We start from the raw sequence: 20,564 nt of genomic DNA, 5'->3' as shown, positions 1-20,564 counted from the left end.
TAAAAGTTGCATTAAAATAAACAGAACATGTGGCTTATATCCCATATGTACTGAATATTCAGCTAACGGGTTTTTTCAGAATGAGATGGCTATTTGGAAAACAGTAGTCAATTGTTGCAGGAGTTTTGTGTATCACCACGCAAAACAGAGAAACAAACCAGTGATGAAGAAGCTGAATTGCACAGAAATTCCTTAGGGAAGGGGATGAAATCTTGCATCAATTAAATATATCAGTATGCTCTCCAGTTAAATATGAAGGACAAAGGCATAGTGTGCAGAACAAGCAGAAAAAGATACCAAGAATAAGCAACAGAGATTAATTTAAAAATGCCTAGCTGTGTGTGAGAACTGAATATAAATGTCCACTTAACTGTGTGTGAGAACAGCTCCCCCCTGAAAGTAAAATGGTATGTATAAAAAGCTTTTGGAAAATGAGACACTACAGTAAAATATTTCTGATGGGAGCAGGAAGAGAAAATCCATGTCTCTGTGATGAGTTATACTTTGAAAAGGATAATAAATAAAATGAAATCATGAAACTGGACAGTGAACATGATGTCCTTTTTTCCTCTTTTATTTATGTTTTATTATTAAACTTCCTGTTTCTAGAGCCATATTCTAAAAAGAAGCACAACAAAATAAAAATAACAAAACACACACCAAAAAAAATGAAAAAAAAAAACCCACCAAAACACAGGGTGACTAATAGAAAGAGAAAAAGGAAGAGGAGAAGGCTGGAAGAAATCACGGCAGCAGGAAGATTATAGGGAATCACTTAAATAACTCATGCAGTAAATCTCACAAAGTGGAGGGAATTCCAATGGTGACTCTGAAGGCATTAAACAATTTCTCTAGCCCAGATAATTGTTAATAAGAATACATTGACTTTTCCAAGAAAGCAGCTGTTTCTGAAGACAACAAAGCAGTTTATGCCATGCTTGAACTGAATGAGGAGCCAAGAAAGAAACTAAGAGTTGTGGCACATGAGAACTGGGTTCGAGGGAACTCAGTTCAGCAGAACAACAATGCACTTGGATGAACAAAACTGGATAGGGACAAAAGCATACAGCCCCTGAATGGGAAAAACAGTGCCTCCCTTAGCTCTCTGGGTATTTTGAAGAGAGTAACCAAAAAAATTAAAAATACAAAGTGGACAGTGAACATAAGTTATTCTGATTTAAAACAGCGCTAGCTGAATGCCCTCCACAAGAGGCTATTACTGAAAATAAATAACCAACGGTAAAGGGCAAATTACTATGCAGGTTTTATAATTAGAGAAAGCATCAAAACAGCAACAAAAACCACCTGCTCTTCAAGGCAGACAAATGTAACAGAAGAGCATCTGAAATTCACAGCTGCAACTTGTGCTGCTCATATGTTTTTGGATTGGACTTCTGCTTTTGGTGTTGAATTTGGACAATTATAAACACCTGACTTTCAGAAATTATGGACTTCTTGCCTTGTAAGTTCAAGCCCTTTTAGGCCATGTCACCTTAGAGGTGACTCACTTTCACTTTTAAGTCTTTATGCATATTTCACCTTTCAGTCTTTATGCAGAGACTTATGTGTATGACTATCTTTAAACATCTGTATAATCTTGTTAAGATTATTTGGGCTACTAATATGCTCTAAGTAATGAATTTAATATTTCCTGGATTTCCCTCAGAGATTTTTGGAGGGTAGCATACAGGAAGTGCTGGAAGAGAATGGTGACAAAGAATTAGGAGTTACTGGTTCACATAAATGAATAATTCTAGACTGATTGCACCAGAAAAATAAAATCAAACTGCAGAAAATGAATTCATAAATACACATGCTGAAAATTCCTAATGAATCTTTCAGCAGATAATACAGGGTAGTCCAACAGTCTCCATGTACAAGTTTAGAAAATGAAGTTATACCTGAAGTTCTTTCAAGTTTTAGACTCTGTTTGGTAAGTACCGTAATCAAATTTTTTAAAAGGGAAAAAAAAAGTAAAATGTTAAATTTTCAAATTCCTATCTTCTTTTTTCCCTACTTTTTCCAATTACGTAACACATGTAGATACAATATAGTAAAAAATATGTAAACACAACTTATTTTCACCTGATTGTATGCCAACTTTTCAATTTCAGAAAGAAATATCTGAAAATAATGTTGTTGTTCTTGTTGTTGTTTTTCAAACTAACACTTCCAGTGAGACAGTCACACTCATTTTATGTTAGTAACACTAAAACTGAGATGTGTTACTTTTAAAATAAAAAGAGGCAGTTCCACATTTCTACATGCTCAGACTTTCTTAAGTGCTTTTTAGTATTGGAAAACATTGACTTAGGAACAAAGTGTGGGAAACTTAATTTTCCCTTATTTTTGAAACTTCTTTCAAAAAACCCAGTAATTTCCCAGTGGAATACTTAGGCTGCCTCTAGTAATTAACTTTGTAGAAGAAAGCCAGCTTAGCAGATTTAACTTCTGGGAAAACCACACCAAGATGTGGGATTAGTTTGGCAAAGGCACAAGAAGGTCTCTGTGATTCAGATCAGGGAAAAGAAGGCCACTGAGTGTTGTAAAGAATTAGGATTACTGGATATTTATTTATTTATTTGTTTATTTTAAAAGAGGACATATAAGTTATTAAAAGGTGAAAATACAGTGTACTGTGAGCTAGATTACTCCATATCTTGCCACCAGGTTTCAGAATACACATCATTGACTGAAAAAGTGTAGACACCACTGCTGGAAGTGACTCGTAGTGGAAAGGATGAAACTGCTGAAGTTAGGATTAGTTCAGTTAGCACTGAGATTTAAATAAATCTCCTACTGTTTAAATCACCAAAGAAGAAATGTTCAAAAGGAATCAGTCAGAACTGAGAAGAAGAAAACAAAAGCAAAGAGAGCACAGCAGGTTCAACCAGAAGCCTGACACCTTCTGTACCCTTTGATGATTGGCCTGGTCACATATGATTACCTGGATAATATTAGACCTATTTCAGTCAGAGGGGGTCCAAGATGATTGCCACAGAATACTCAGTAGATAAAGAATAGGATGGTAATATGTAATTAGGTGAGAAATGTTTCTTCATACAGCTTGAAGTGTACCTGCAGAATTCATTGCTTTAGGGTAATGTAGGGTCAAATGCAGCAGATGGATTATAGAATAAAAGGAGTATTTTATTCTCACTAACAAAATGTGTCCTACAGTATGATTTAAAAAAAAAAAAAAAAAGATAAAAGTTCCCTGAGGGTTTGGGGAATAAATCTTCTGCCAAGCTCTTTTACTATGCTATTGGTTAGATACATCATATGTCTCTTTCCAACACTTCTGAAACATTAGCTCCTTGATCCAAATAAAGACACATTATTGGTATTATTTAACATATTTGCTGCACTGTGAATGTACATGGAACTGGAAAAGACAAAGTTCCTGATTCCTCTTCTCTCTGAAATAAATAATAACTGAGCTACTGATTTGTGCCTTGAACTCAAAATTGAGCAGTTTTATTGGACACCATTTAAAGATGAGGGCAGGAATTAGAAAAGTTACCTAATCCCTTGTTGGGGTGTTATACGATCATGAATGCAAAAGTAAGCATGACAGCATGAATCATAAGAGCTTCAAAGGATTCTCTGAAGATTCATATTGGATTTGATAGAAAGAACTGCAGCCCATGCCTGACAGCGTGTGATTCTCAAAGCTGTCATGTATGCCTTTCACTTTATTTACATCAGAAGAAATGCTCCATATGCAGAATACTGGAAAGGACTTATCCTCATGAAGATTTGTGAGGAATAAGAGTCTGCTAATGACAAAAAGCACTTCCTAAGAACAGGAAATGGACAGTTGTGGAAAGCAAGTTATCTTCCTAAATTCTGATAGGAGTTACTATTTTAAACAGTTCAGACAGGGACTGCTTTTCTATAAGCCTTCATTCATCTGCATAGATTCCACTAATAACTCTAAAAATCTGAAAGCATTGTGGTGCTATTTTGTCAGTATTACTTTAGGGGTGTGATACTGTTGGGGATGCAAAGAACTCAAATAAAAATCTAATATAGAGCGGTTAAAACATGCCAAAGGTTCAACCTACATCAAGACTTGCCTTGTGGGAATGAGGACATAAAAATGGCACTGAGGGTTTCAAATTCTGAGAGAGCCTGAAATTTATGAGATGTGGAAATGTGTTATCCCGGTGTTACAAATATGTTACATTTCATGAATACAGATAATGAAAACTACAGTCATTAATATTGTATCTGCTCAGTTTCATGTAGGCATGAGGAAGACAACTACTGTCCAATGATGTTCAAGACCTACTGTTAAGCGTGAGTTCTAGTTTTACTAAGGAACCATGAGGGCACTTCATGAGTGGGAGTCATAAAAGGTATTACTGTATTTTATAGGTTAAAAGCAATATACTGCATGAAGAAAGAGGAAAAAATGGCTGCTTTTTATGGAAGTAACTATGTTTTAAGTGGCTTTCTTAGACTTTATAAGAAGATGAAGTATGACTGAGTTTGAAAACAATAAAATTAACATCTAGTTTTATTATTGCTATTACACAATAGCAAACACAATTCTGTTTAAATGTAGTGGTTATGTCCCTGCCTCCTATACTAACTTCCTCCTGTTGTTCAAACTAGATAATGCTTTTCTCATGTAAAATTGCTGCTCAAGAAAATTCTTGTCAGGCTTGAAAAGGAGGTTTGCTGAAGTGAGGGATGCAGCACTTGACTGAGAGTGTGCATGAGTATCTTTTTTATGACTTTGTTCTGCTTTATTCTTTCCACAGCAAATAAGTAGGATTAAGGGAGCATATCCTGAATGATTGATGATAGTTCTGAGCATTGCAACTAAATGTTTTAACTGCCTAGCTTGGAACTACTTCTTAGCTTTCCTCATATCAATACTCCCACACAATTTTTTCTGTCTGACACGCTGAGATAGTCTAGATTAGTGAAAAGGACTAAAAAAAAAAAAAAAAAAAAGGAAAAAAAAAAGGAACAATTAATTGAAATTTGATTCTGGGACAAGTTCCGGAAATTATTAGGAAACATGGAGGAAAGACACCCACCCACACTCACACCCCCCCTTCCCATCCTGCCAGTACTAGGGATCACATATCCATTCTCTACTCTGCTATAACAGCTTCTTTGTGTTTTGCACATACTGGCATTATCCTATGTATTGTTATTCCATCCCAATCATTTCCTCCACAGTATGTTATATTAAGAACCATAAAGCATGATCACACTATTTTACTTACCTTTATCATGGTATAGTTACATCACAGATAGATACAAATACAGAAAAATCACAGCCTTGTTTAGGTGAAATCAGACATTGGCAAAACAGCCCCTGAGGTCAGTGTGTATAGATGTAAAACTTCCAAATATAATGAAAAACTTGGCAATTTTACTGACAGCGGCATATTATAATTATTTTCCATGTTTATTTGGAAAATGTTGTTTCTTTTCTGAATATGTGAAGAAATTGGTCAATTAGATATATCTGTTTTTTGGATCCATTATAGGAATGCTACTCTGTTAGAGAAAAAACAGTGGACATCAGAATTCTTTTAGCATAGACCAACCTAATGTTCTGGTTACTGCAGAATTGCATCATTCAAATCTCTGATCAAAGAAGGCTTTAGGTTTTATTTTTCTTTAGACTTAAAGGGCATCTCCAACATATAATTTTAATTAATTGTCCAATCATTCCTGTATTTTTTAGAGGTTTTGTGAACAATGAAAACATGCTGTTTTGGGAAAATTCAGAAAGGAAAAAAAGCATGATCTCACTTGTATTTTTTTCAAGGGTGCTGCTAAGACTGTGAAATTTCAGAACATTGCTTTAAAGTTCAGTATGTGTGTTGCTATAGATACTAACCTCCTTATGCTTCCAAATGTTTGTGCATGACCTAAAAATCTTCCAAAATCTATGTGGAACATGTGTCCAGTATTAGTCAGCATTATGTTGTCACTGTGTCGATCACAGACTCCCAGAATGAAGGTAACAACACACCAGCCAGCACAGGAATAAAAGAAATTCCTTATTGCCTAGGTGGTAAAACAGAAGCATTTACTGGAAATCTACAGAGACATATTTGTTTGTGATGCTAACAAGAAAAACAAAAATAGTAGTTCAACAAATGCTATGCATGTTGCTAAAATTTTAACAGACAGGTGCTTGTAGGAATGGTGGTCTAACAAGTAATGCACAAATTTCAAAGTTACAATGCAAGAAGGTTTTCACCTCGTGTTTTACAGATACTTGGAATTTTATGGAAAACTCCTTAGGTGAAACCTATCTAAGAAAAGCAAGCTTCATGGCAGAAAGCTGACACCTTCTGTTCCATAGCCTGCACGTACATTGTAAAAACAATTGTTTGGAAATTAGTTGGAAATCCACAAATTTAACCAGTTGCTTTGTAAAGGAAGGTGTTTTTTTACACCCACTCCACTGTGCTGTACCTCTATGGGTCTTTTTTCCACAGAATTCAATTGCCTTTCTCAAGTCCTAATCAATGAAGTTTCACAATATTTCAGCCCAAAGACTTAAACCTTATTTTACAGAAATGAACTCACAATGAAAGGCCAAATTGTTTTGGTTTTTTTTTGGCTCATAGCATCTGTGAATCTGAAAAAACTATGGGATCAAACCTGTGTCATGCAGAGAGACCCAAGAGAGTGATTAAAGCAAAAACCAGTCTAGTAGTCATATTTAATATAACCTACTCCTCTGATGCTGTTTTATGTGGTGGAGGTATGTGCTGTCATGGTTAGTCTGTTTTGTGTAAGCAGACTGGCTCATTCAAATCTATTTTATTAGTCTCTTTACAGTATCTGTGGCATTGCTCTTTGCCAAAAATGTGCCCATAGCAGATGCAGAAAAATGTCCAAGCTAATGATCTCACCAGACACTGACAGGTGGATTTCAAGTTTTCTGCTAACTTCAGTGTAAAGTATTTAACAACTGTGACTTGTAGTAGAGGGACCTATCCAATCTCTTTCCCAACCCACAAATTCAGTGTCCTCTCCCAGAAGAGAGTTATTCCTGGTTCAAATGATGATCACTGTATTACCCCAGAGCATAACGAAGAGCTTTTGTCTTTTTTTCAATCCTACCTGCTACAGTTTAAGAATTGCAAGATCTTATTCAAAAGTCTTAATCTCCCATGAACCTCAATCCCAATGTGATTCATTTATAAACAATACTAATTTGTAATCTTTATGTATTTGGATGAAACCAAGGTAAATAATTCTATGGACATTGAGGATTTCCCTGTAGATGCAGGGTGCCATCTGCACTGGCTGATACAGGTGACAGCTCTGTGGAGGACTTAGGCCACAACACAAGAGTTGCCTGAATTTTATGTCTAACTGTACTACTTACCCACTTCAATGACCATGGTTAAAACACCTGAGCTTTCTGTGACTTTGTCCACCCAACTGTAAAATGAGGATATTAAAGCTTATTCTGCATGAGTTTTTTGAGCACCTTTGAAACAGTATTGTTTGAGTAAAAAATTATTAAAGAGTAAAAAAAAAACGTAGGTTCACCAATGAATGCAAGGTGAATGGAGAGTAATAATTTTATGCATGCCATATGCAATCGGATCTGACTGTATTTTATATGTTTAAAAAATGGAATGAAAATTGGATAGAGATTACTTTTAGAATATTCCACATGAATGGTACTTTCTGAAAACAGCAACAGCAGCAAGAAACCAGGTTTTCAATCAATAACTAATCATATTACACTTTTAAATTGAAATGTTGGCTGTACTTCTACAGTAAGACTACAAATATAAAAACTTGTAAAAATAACTCTATATAGATTGTTCCTGTTTAATTGAATCATGATGATATGCTAGGAATTTGAGTGGTCTTACTGAGAATGTTGATGAGCAAACACCTATGGAATAATTAGAAAATTATTAAGTTTATCAAACATACTTATGCCATACGTCTACTAATAATCTGTCATTTCCAGAGTGGTAAACACTCAAAGCTTCTCAATAAATTTAAAATTATGGCTATTAATCTACTGCAGACAAAGAGTAGAGTTCTAAAAAGTGTCCCAGCAACACAGACTTTAAAAGTTTTTTAGTGGGCCTCAGAACATGCTCAGACAACATAGAATAAATAGAGTTCCTTGGGAAGCCTCTGATTCTATAAATAAAATTTCCATTTTTTTGACTCGTACATAATGTCTAGTTTAACAAAATCAGATGCACTACATGCGATCCCACAATGTGATATGAAAAGTGTGATCTTATGTATCATATGACTAGGCAGTTTTGATAAAACAGCTTTCTAAAACAGTGGGTATTAACATGGTCCAACAAGACTTTGGAAGGTATATATATATATATATGTGTATATATATATAAGGATTTAGAGAGCTGAACTAAAAAATAACTGTCTTTGAGTTCAAGACTTAATTTCTACTTCAGCTTCTCTTCATTTTACTACTAAATTTCAAATGACACACTTTTGTAGAAAACGTATTACAATGCACTTGATCTAGAGAAATACCTCCTTTGAAAGCGAGTGGCATTTAAGACATTTCCCTGGCCTCTATGCACTTCACTTGCTTGTCTTGTGTCTGAACCATTTGTTTTTGCTGCTTCCAGCCAATTGTTTATTTTTTGGTTTTCTTCCCCATGGTAGAACATTAAATGTACAATAAGGTTCATTGTGATGTTACCTCTTGGTAACTTGATTCCAGAGGATGGTGATGACTGAACCATTTATTAATTGTGTTTTCTTTCAATGGTCCTATCAGACCAGACTCCCTGTGGATCTTCGCTAGTGTGGTAGCATCTGGCACCATCTGCACCAATCCTAATAAAGCAGAAAAGAGTTCACATGAAAAGCCTTTGACTCTAAAAAGATACGACAACCATCAATGCATATTGCCTATTGGATCATTCCCTGTGGTTAAAAATACATGCTTAAAAGCTTATAAAATAATGAATTCAAAAGATAATTGGGATCACAAATTTTTTTTTGTCTTTCACTTTGGACACAAAAACCAAAGGACATTTAGCAAAAAGTGGCAGTTCTGCAAATGAGAAATAAACCCACAAATAATGCTATTGTGCAAATAAGTGCCTGAAGGTACCAAGAAGGCCTACAATTTAGCAGGATTCAAAGTGGGTGGAATATGTACATGAACACAAAAAAAGAAATAAAAATTAGGAAATTTGCTATTAATTATAAAGTTATTTCATATATGTTTACTGTCCAGAATACTACACAAACTTTTATGCAGTATATGACGCTGATCACATCTGGGAGAAAAGATACTAGGTTATGCAGAAATTAGCCTGATCCAAGATGACACAAACTGGGAATCAGAAGTGCAGAGAGAAGCCAAGGATCTTGCAATGCTTCAGCTGAATCCTCTGCTTCTACTGCACGCACTTAATTCCTTTTTTGGAACTGACACCTGGTTTGCCGGCCTTCTGTCCCTGTCCCAGCACGTCACCCCACAACTCTGCATTACAGTAAAGGCTTTCTCTAACAATTCCAGTTGGTGACAGGCTCCTGTATTATACCATGCCTGGATAATGGCATCCTACCAGTGCTTTATTTGCTTTTCATGTTTCTATGAAAAGTGATTTCTTTTTCCCCATGACTATGACATTATCAATTCCTATCTCCCTTATGCAGAAAAGATTCCCATAGAGCAAGTCAGCAGCCTAGGACTTGGAAGACCTTGGTGCACAAGGCTACTTTAGTACATGTCCTATGTGATCACAACTATGTCATTTTGTCTTTTTATCTTTAATCATTAACTGTATATCATTTATATCAACACTTCTGCAGTTCATAAGGAAAGACATTGTGAGGAAAATCTGTCAGAAATGAAGGTTTGCTGCTGTTATGGTGCTGAAATGAAGAAACTGTCAGGCAGAATTGTTTGCAGATGATCTCTGTATCTTTCTTGGTAAAAATGAAATTGTTAGTCTATAAGAAAAACTATATGATTACGTTCTGAAATGGTATTCTTGTATTATTTGCCTTTGAGGCAATAGTCTTCCAGCTTTCTCTCCCACCTCTACTAAGAAGGGAGGAATCTTTTTCAGGTCACCTTAATCACCCTTCATGTGCATGAACTCATTTATACTTGCTCCTAGCTCCTTCTGATCATTCATCCTGTCTCATTTCCTCATTGTGGCTCAGAAAGTAATAATTATTTTGTTGTTGTCTTTTGTACAGCAGGCAATATGGATACATCAGTCTTCTATTAGTGCAAGGTCTATTTTCAGTAAAAGATTTGGAGAGTCTGTAAAAAATAGTAAGCTTATTGCTGTCTGTCAATTTCTTTAGCCAGCAATTGGTATCCATGCTACAGCTCTGCTATAACAACCATAAAAGAGAGAAATAAAGCTTTCAGATTTGCCAGGCCTCCTATAAGTGGCATAAACTGCAAGAGTAATATTTCAAATTCAACACTGCAAAGCTGTCATCACTTGTCTACAGGTACTTTCTGTAGCCACCTAGGTTCATTTCAGCATCTGTGCAGGATCAGAGTGGATTAAAACTTCACTAGTGATGCTCAATTTTCTACAAAGCACTTTTTTAATGTGTGAAGCTACATTTAAGAATCTGGTGCAAGCTGATGGTGTTGAGGCTTTTGGAATATTCTAGTATTCTACAAAATCAAATGAGTTTTGTTGTACCTCTTCTGGAGAGATGGTATGAATACATAAAATTAACAGCCTGAAGTAGACAAGTACACATTTTATGGCCAGAGTAACAGTAATTGTTAGCTTTTTTTTCTTTCCAAAGGGGAAGATACATAAGACACCCATGAAAATAAAAGTAAAGAGAGGATTCTTGTATACTATTGTTTACCTGAGATATGAATAATGTAACACAAGTAACTTTCATGATGTAAAACTGACCTTGGCCTTTTCCTGTAGATAAACACCTATAAATGATCATTTGCATATCCAATCCCTCTTGGAGCCAAATGTTGTCCATCACACGAACAATTTGCAGAACCAGCATATCTTGACGTAGATCATCGCCGACCTGTGAAAAGTGCACAAGAAATTCAGGTTTCTCCTTTGATACCAGATAGAAGTAACTTCCTATCTAATTTGGTTTTATTTCCTCACCAAAATAGCTATGTACATTTTACAGTAAATCCCTCATGTTTTGTTTTTTTTTTTTCAAAGTTGCTAGTAATCTTTCTGTGTTGGAAGAGGACATTGTAAATGGCGCACATAGGCAGAAATGGCCTTGGCAGCCACTGAGATGGTAACAAATGCTCCCTGATTAACTGCAGCCTTTCTGCTTATAATTCCTATGGAATTATTAGAGTTTGAAAATGTAATCTTTAGGTAGGACCCTATTTTAGTTACACTTTACAGTCTACCTAATGCTAGATCCCTTTCAAAAAATGACAGCAGTTGTCTTATGTTAAGCTTCACAATGTGATATTTGCAGCAGGTTGAAGGGGAATTTTATAATGAATTTATATTTTATCCATTACATGATTCATATTCAGTCTCAAACAGTGATGCTGTGTTGACTACTCTCCCCATGGAGTTGGTCAAACAATAATCTTAGTAAAATGGGGCTTTAATTGTAGCCACAAGAGGTAATGAAGAGATTATCTTCAACCATGGCTGACTAAATGGCCTGTGAAAACAACAGCCCCACTTTTTTTGTTTCCCCTTCCCTCCTTCATCTAAAAAACATGTGACCTTTACTGCTATTTGTAAATGCTTTATTCTTTTATTATATCCTTTTTACAGAAGCATATACATTTACTGCCATTAAATGAGTACTTAAGGAGACATAAACTCATCTTCTAAAAAAGAAAACCCAAACCCATTTTCTTTCATTTAATGGCAATCTTGACCCCAGTTAATTCTTATACTTAAACATCTTTAATGGCAATCTTGACCCCAGTTAATTCTTCTTATACCTAAACATCAAAAAAAGACCTATTCCCTCCACTTACCTTCCCTCCTCTCAAATATACAGTTAGTAGACAATTCAGAATGGTATCAGTGCTTATCATTTTATGTATGTATTATCCATCATGAACAAATAATGCAATTATAACACAAATAAAAGACACTAATGCAATGGTTTGCTGACAGGATAAGGTCATGTCAGCTATAATACTTCTATAGCAACTGCACAGTTGCTTGGTTGTTAAATGCTACTGGGCAGGGAAAATACTGTCTAGGTAGAACCAGTACAAGTGTTTAAATGCCCCATGAGCAGGCACTTGCTCAAATTGCTAAAAAAAAGTAGAAACCTGTCTGTTTTACACTGATTTTATGATGATAACTGTATCATCGTAAGAATCAGCATTCTAAATGTTCAGAAAATCTGAACATTGCTAGCCTACCCCTAACTAATGCCTGGAAAGCATATTTCTAATTCTGAGAATCACAGCTGTTCTAAAGGCCAATTTAATTCAAGATGGCCAAAAATTTGTTTGTTTAATTTATTTTTATCAATTTTTAGCCTTGTGGTTTGGAACATCAGACTGCAAAAGTTCTATGAACAATGTCCTTTGCAACACTGACCATTTTGTATCGATCAGCCATTTTATTAATCTCTGTGTTTTCTAAAAATGGTATCCACTGCTATGAAAGTCTGCTGCTCTTTGAAAAGCAACTCTAGATTGCATGCATTGTCTTTTGTGTCTGGATACAGCACTGTCCTGATTCTGAAGCTCTGAAGGTGACAGCTGGAAAATAAACAAGAGCTTATTTTCAGTCAGTTACTCCAGGTAACTCCAATGAGACAGAGCTCCTCTGCTGTCCCTTCTGCTTCCCTCTTCCTCAGCCCATTCCCCCTGGGGGGCTGAGAGGGGCAGCATCATTTCTCTATAGCAAATACAGTGTCAAATACTCCAGTATTTTCACTTGTTCAAGACACATGGACAAGGCTACTGGATTGAGTCATTCTGAACTCTCCCTTCTCTGAGACTTGCCCTCTGACTCCAGTTTGACAAATAAACTAAGTTTAAAATATAAACTCCATATTTTAGCCTGGCTGACTCCACTAAGAAAAAAAAATTGCAAGTTGTTTGATTCTCTGCCAATCAGAATTTTCATACTCCAGTGCATTGCCTCAGCATTTTCCATTAAAACTTCTAGTGTCAAAAATCACTGGGAAAAGTGAACAACAGAGACAAATTTAAAACTCTCAGGATCAAAGCTAAAAACATAAACTATGTGAATTTCAAATCAACATTTTCCGTACAAAAGGAATTGAGGATTAGAAGAACATACCTTAAAAATAACATTGACATTTCCACTTGGAGCATTTGCATTGATGAAAGAGATTTTCAATGGAAAAGCATTGGATGTAAAATACGAACACGACTTCAGGGAAGAAGAGAGAACAACAGAGTCACATAAAGAAAACAGCAGGCTAATACACGTCTGAAAAAGGTACCTTCTTTAACTACTACTCAGTAGCCCTGACAACAAAAATAAATAGTTCTTTATATTTTTGACTGTCTAATTTGGTGAGGAAAATGAAAAATTCTTTTTTCCAGACAATTCTTTTTCATTCAATAATCAGATGATATGCAAGGATAATATTTTGTTTAGTAACTTTTTCAAATTCACCTAGGACTGTTAATGATAAACATTGACTGGGACTGAGTGACGAAGTACATAAGATGGATCTAATGAGAATTTGTAAAGCACTGAAAAGCCTTTGGTCCTATTATTTTCTGGAGAAAAAAAAAGGCAGCCTAATAATGCAATCTCTATGGAAGCAAAGAACTTAGTAATTTCTTTGGTGACCTCTCTCTGGCTGAGGATACAAGAAATTCTGAAAATCACAATTTATTTTATGTGGAATTTATCTTAATTAAACATAAACTTTGACTTCTCATGCCCTGCAGCTCCTTCCACCTGAAGACCTCAAAGGGCTTCAAAAAGCATTAATGAGCCATGCACTGCAAACATGTGCAAGTTAGGATGGTATTATTATCATCATTAAAAAAAGGGGAGGGAGAAACCCACTGAAAAAAACAACCAGAGACAACGGTAAATTAATGTCCTGGTTTCTAGAAATAATGAGCACCCCACAGGAGCTACTGCTGTCTCCACTGGCTGGAGTTTAATGGAGGCTAATTTGAACAAAACCACTAGTAGACACAGCTGTCTCTTGCTTTTCATCTAAGCATCTCAAAGCAGGGGAGAAGCATCAAATATTCTCTTAGCCACATCACACCTCTGGGACATTCACTAGTCATTATTGACGATGACATCCTGACCCCCTGTGGAATTTTGCCAGTTGAAATGTCTCAATAAGTGCTTGAAAGGTTATTGTGAGATAATACTATAGAGCTGGAAGTAGTGGCTGCTTCTAGTAAAATCAATAGATGGCACCAAAATGGATCAAATTTAGGTAATTATAAGCACTTAAAAATTCTAATTTGCATGATTATACAGACATATAGTTCTACCAATAAGCAGCATATATTTATAGCAAGATAATGGCCTATAACAATATAAGAAAAATGAACAAAAATCACTCTTTGGATACTTATATTTAAACATTTTGTGTCTGTCCAGATAAGCTGGTGCAGTATCAGTAGCATAATCGTATGGTGAGATACCTTCCCATTAGTCATTCTTTCCAAAAAGCCTAAAAGCAGTGAAAAGCAGCAGGCTTCAAATTCTTCTTACATCATGCACAATTGGCCCAAGCCTGTGGGGTGCTGGAGGACCTCTGTTCTCAGTGAGATCAAGCCTGAATAGCAATTACTTGGAGAATCACAGGTCAAAGGCAATTGAAGGGACCAGCACCTCTTAGAATCAGGTCCACTGTGGATAATGAGCCAGAGAACAAAAATAGTGCACAAATTGCTGTAATTAGGCAGCTATAACTGGTAATATATATGGCTCGTCAGATTTGTTTTCTCTTGCTGCTGGATACGTTTTACTTCTACAGAGCTAGAACAGCTTATTCCTGGCATAATATTGTTTATGAAACATTTCTAAACCATGAATAACTGAGTCTCAGTACTGTGCTCAAAGTAAAGTCTACACTAAAGTGCACTGTTTCCTGTAAGTTATTTTTAAAAGGTGTCATAGACACAGGTAAGTTACTATGACTACTTAGTATTTTAGCAATTCTCAGTCATGTGCTTTGTCTCACCTCAGCAAAAAAGAAAGGTAGCTTTAGCTGCTCCCATCCATGTCTGGGGAGAGTCTCAGATGAGAAAAACTTGTTACCAAGAGCTACCTGGGCAGGATGGTAACTAGGTCTCAGCTTCAGGGCAGCCAGGTGCCCTTGCCTAACCCAACAAGACAGCAGGATGGCTGAGCTGGGAGCAGGCTGCTCAGAGTTTGAAATTTCTGCTGCTGCTCAAGGAGAGACATGCATGCAACACCCACCCCACCAGCCCTCCTCACCTCTGCCTTCACCAAAGGCTCCCATTTTCAAGGGGATTAGGCTGGTTATCATGTACCAGATGATTTATGCTTAATACAAGTAAGATGACTTCCCAGTTAATGCAGCCATTCACTCCCTCCCCCCTTTGCCCTAAAATAATTTAAAAAATAATCCATTGCACGAGCTAGACTTACGCCTGCGTCTATGCCTTGGACAACCAGCGCGGGATTCAGGGGAAGCCGGCAAAACTTCACCTCCTGGAAGAACTGCTGAAGTCTGTTGAGTTCTACCTTTAACACCTCCTGCAACATGCAAATCCTTTTGTCAACACGACTGAACATACCAGCAGCTTTTAAGCTGTTTATTGTCTTTATATATTTTAAACAAGCAGCACAATTTCTGAAGCTTGTAGCATCCGTGTAACCTCATCACAGCTAACAAGGTCGCACTGAGGTGCAGTCAATTACAAATAAGACTGTGATTTTTATGCCATGTTCATACTTTTACAGCCTAGATGCACTATCAGTTCATGCTGTTATGAAGGTTCAGATTCAATAGCCTTCATTAAGGGCTAATAAGCCTTGAATCTGCTCTACTGCTTCTCATATATTTTTGCCTTGTGGGACACCTTGTTGCCTCAATGTTGTGAACTCCCTCGCCTAACGGCAGGTGTGTTAACCGCAAGGTTTGGGAGTTTCTCAGTATCACAGTAACTGCAGCCCTGAGATTAATCTCTAAAATCTGAACTATGCATCAGTAATGTATAATGTATTGTTACATTTTGTGACATGGATTTTTCTCTTCACAAATAGTTTTAATTTTTACTTCCATGTTTGCCTTGCTGCTCTCAGTAGCTACACAGTTTTCTGGAAAAAATCCTTTGGAAATCTTTGAATCCTTAACAAGGCAAAAAGAATTCCTAACTTTGATTATAACCAGCAGTGGCAGGTATATTTTTATTTGCCTTTCTGGTCTATCTTGCTGAGATCTCAGCAAGAAACAGTTTTACACATCAGGTAAGTAACAGCAGCTGTCTTGGAAAATTAGCAGTTTTGAATTGGAAATGTACCTACACAATATAAAAGCTTCACCCGCTGGAGAAGACGATTGCAAGCCTCCTACTGTCAGAAATGCATCTTTGCAGATATGGGTAAGGTATTAATTGCTGAATGCTATCTTTGAGACACTGAGTACAGTCAATTATGGTTGGCTTTGCTAAGAAATGAGAATGTTCAGCTTGTCAAGGACAACCTTTAACAAAGTTTTCAAGAAACAGTGCAGCTCCACAGAAGCCAAATATTTGGAGATGAGATCCTGAATGTGAGTCTTCCTTTCAGTCAAATGTTAATCAGCTTTGTTGTTATTATTTCTGACCACCTCCAACTCTCTTTGAGAAGCCACTGATCATAGAATCATAGAATGGTTTGAATTGGAAGGGATCTTAAAGATCATCTACCCCCCTGCGTGGCCAGGGACACCTCCCACTAGATTAGGTTGCTCAGAGCCCCATCCAACATGACCCTGGATGCATCCAGGGATGGGACTTCCACAACTTCCCTGGGCAACCTGTTCCAGTGTCTCATCACCCTTACACTAAATATTTATTCCTAACATCTAACCTAAATCTCTCCTCTTCCAGTTTTGACCCATTACTCCTTGTCCTTTCACTACAGTCCCTCCCCAGGTTTCCTGTAGCCCCTTCAGGTGCTGGAAGGCTGCTATAAGGTCCCCCAGGAGCCTTCTCTTCTTCACATCGAACAGCTCCAACTCTCTCAGCCTGTCCTCACAGGAGAGGTGCTCCGGCCATCAGATCATCTTTGTGACCCTTCTCTGGACTTTCTCCAGGAGCTCCATGTCCTTCTTACATTGGGGGATCCAGAATTGAACACAGTACTCCAGGATCTCATGAGAGCTGTGTAAAGGGGGAGAATCACCTCCTTTGACCCACTGGCCACGCTTCTTTTTGTTGCAGGCCAGGACATAGTTGGCCTTCTGGGCTGCAAGCACACATTGCCAGCTCCTATTGAGGTTCTCGTCCACCATCACCCCTAAGACCTTTTCCTTTGCACTGTTTTCGATCCATTCTCCACCCAGCCTGTATTTGTGCTTCCAGTTGCCCCAACCCAGGTGCAGGACCTTGTTGAACTTCATGAAGTTTACATGAGCCCACCTCTTAAGTCTGTCAAGGTCCCTCTGGATGCTATTCCTTCACTCCAGCATGTAGAACAGACCACATAGTTTGGTGTCATGAGCAAACTTGCTGTGTACTCAATGCCACTGTCCATGACTCTGACTAAGAGGTTAAATAGCACTGGTCCAAATAACAACCTCTGGGGAACACCACTTGTCACAGGTCTCCATCTGGACATTGAGCTGTTGATCACCACTCTTTGAGTGTGACCATCCAGCTAGTTCATCACCCAGCGAGTGGTGAAAATTCCAATTTCAATACCAGGACGTCATGAGGGAGAGTGTCGAAGGCTTTGCACAGGTCCAGGTAGATGATGTTGGTTACTCTTCCTTTGTCCACCAATGTTGTGACCCCATTGTATAAGGCCACCAAATTTGTCAGGCAGGATTTGTCCTTGGTGAAGCAGTATTGGCTGTCACCAAATGCCCCTTTGCTTCCTACATCCCTTAGCAGAGTCTTCAGGAGGATCTGCTCCATGATCCCACTGGGCACAGAGGTGAGACTGACTAGTCTGTAGTTCCCTGGGTCTTCCTTTTTTCCCTTCTTGAAAATGAGGGTGATGTTTCCCCTTTTTCAATCAGTGGGAATTTCACCACACTGCAAACTTTTCAAATACGATGGACACAGGCTTTGCAACTTTGTTGGCCAGCTCCTTCAGAAGCCATGGATGAATCTCATCAGGTCCCATAGACTTGTACACCTGTCAAGAACCTGCTCTTCTCCTACAGTAGGAAGATCTTCCTTCTCACAGTCCATGCCTTCACTTTCTCTAACTTGGATGGTGTGACCAGAGTCTTTGCTGGTTAAGACTGAGTTGAAGTAGTCACTGAGTACCTCAGCCTTCTCTATGTCCCACATGGCCAGGTCTCCATTTTCCTTCTGAAGTGGGCCCACAGTTTCACTCAACTTCCTCTTACTGCTGATATACCTGTTGGAATTTTTCTTTTTGTTCTTAACATCCATGGCCAGATCCAATTCTCTCTGTGCTTTGTCTTTCCTTACCTGATCCCTTGGTTCTCTGACAGCTTCTCTGTACTCCTCCCAGGACACCTGGCCCTGCTTCCACTCTCTGTTCACCTTGTTTTTACCTTGTCTCAAAGCTCCTTACTCATCCATACAGGCCTCATGGCTCTCCTGCCTGCCTTCCTCTTCTTTGGGACACAGCTCCTGGGCATGAAGGAAGTGATCCTTGAAGAGACCAAAATCTGCTCTCTTGAAATTGAGGGTAGTGACCTTGCTTCCCTCCTTCCTTTTGCTGCCCTAAGGATCCTGAATTCATAGTGACCCTGTCATGGTCACTACAGCCTACAGCTTAAAAGATCTGCTGACTTCAAGAGTAATACTGATAAGGGTTGTCCCATTAAATACATGTGTTTTACTTGCTTTCAAAACAACACAGAATTTTACAAATTTAATATTCTTTTGGGTTTATTTATGTAATGGGCATTATAGGAAAGAAGTGTCACCTTGGAAAAAAATAACCTGAAGGAACTTAGATGGAAAGGGAGATTTTTTTAACAAACCTTTCTTTTTGGGTCAATGGCAGCTTTTACTTCTTTGGCAATGTCTTCCAGAATTCTGATAAGTTTCCGCTCCTTAGAAAACTCATTGTTCAGGACTTTTCCAGCACAGAATTGGAGTGCAGCCAGTATTTTCTGGTACCAGATTTTGAAATTAACTTCATTCTGTGCATTCTTCAACAGCCTGAAGGAAGGAGAAGAAAAAAAACAGGTCTGTATCTAAAACTTATTTTTTTTGTATCACCTGTAGCAGGAACAATAAATGCATACCAGACCAATATGTATTTGGAGACTTTGGGCAGTAGAGAATAGAAAAAAAAAAAGTTGTTTATTTGTTAGCAGTACTCAAGTACTCAAGTCCCATTTGATAACTAATGTGATTCTAACTGTGTTGAATCAATAGGAACCTGCCATTTCTCATTGTCATACATAGCACAGTGCCTGCGTTGCTTCGTATTTCTGCAAGAAAAGTTTACAAAGTGAAAATAAGTTGCATTTTTTGAAACCCAATGTTAAATATATATCCCTTTATATATGGTTTGTTTTTTTTTTATTTCCGCCCCCCCCCCTCCTGCCAGTACACTCACAACCAAGCACATCTTTCAGCTAAGAGGTGCATTTAAAGACTGTTTCAGTCACAGGTGTACCAGCAGTTCCAGAAACTTTCACTATTTTAAGTTGAGGAGACATTTCTGAAATGGGCTATAGAGCTAAAAAGAGTGAAATGAGCCCACTTTATTCTTTTCTTTACAGTAACTGTTGGTCTAGAGCAAAAACTCAGCTCTTAGTTCTACTGAAGTTTGTAAAAGCTTTGGAAGGGGAGTTATTACCAACACAGAAATCAGAAATAAATCCAAAACCATACTTTTTTTTTTCTTCTTTTTTTTTTTCTTTTTCATGTTTACTGTGCAGTTTTCTCTAATTGCATAATCATGTGGGCCAGGAATGGATTTTAGTGGGGTTTTTTTGGTTAATTGATTTGATCACAGGGATTTTTTCTCCTTATGTGGGTCAGATGTTTTGTACACAATTTATTTTTGTAAGTGTAGACAGAATAAACGGCTTTATAGTACTACTAACATCCTGCCCATCACCTGAGATTTCCCTTTGCCTGATGGGCTGATGAACTGCTCTTTGTTTTTGTCCAAACTTTTCTCCCCACAACTTCATCCATAAGAACATCTCAAACCTCAAATTCCTTATAAATGTCTGAATCTTAATGCAGTTTCCCTTACCATACAAGGTTACTCAAACCTATCAAATTATTCCAGTTTTCACAGGACAGAAATCAGAGAAGCTGTTGACTTTCAAGACACATCACATATGAGCATGTTACATAACAAAACCCAAGAACAAGATACATATCAAGCACTGATATTTAAAGGTAAAAAATAATCATTCCTATAGAGACTTCAGCTCCTTTAAAGCACATATAAGGCATTGCAACATTGCTGCCACTGCCCATGCATTTATTGGTGATG

The 20,564-nt window shown here is 37.5% G+C and overlaps 1 protein-coding gene across 1 annotated transcript in view; it reads right to left on the bottom strand.

The window, feature by feature from the left end:
* PIK3C2G (phosphatidylinositol-4-phosphate 3-kinase, catalytic subunit type 2 gamma) overlaps positions 1 to 20,564 on the bottom strand; it is a 198,604-nt gene that overhangs the window by 66,954 nt on the left and 111,086 nt on the right. Inside the window, 6 exon segments of the mRNA XM_010002943.1 lie at positions 5,867 to 6,036; positions 8,690 to 8,826; positions 10,896 to 11,025; positions 13,251 to 13,343; positions 15,567 to 15,674; positions 19,087 to 19,267. Coding sequence (XP_010001245.1) covers positions 5,867 to 6,036; positions 8,690 to 8,826; positions 10,896 to 11,025; positions 13,251 to 13,343; positions 15,567 to 15,674; positions 19,087 to 19,267 — 819 coding nt within the window.

The sequence above is a fragment of the Chaetura pelagica genome, unplaced genomic scaffold (assembly GCF_000747805.2).
Source record: "Chaetura pelagica isolate M959 unplaced genomic scaffold, ChaPel_1.0 scaffold117, whole genome shotgun sequence".
Lineage (NCBI taxonomy): Eukaryota > Metazoa > Chordata > Aves > Apodiformes > Apodidae > Chaetura > Chaetura pelagica.
The sequence above is the reverse complement of the archived record's forward strand: the minus strand, read 5'-3'. Positions and strand labels throughout refer to the sequence as shown.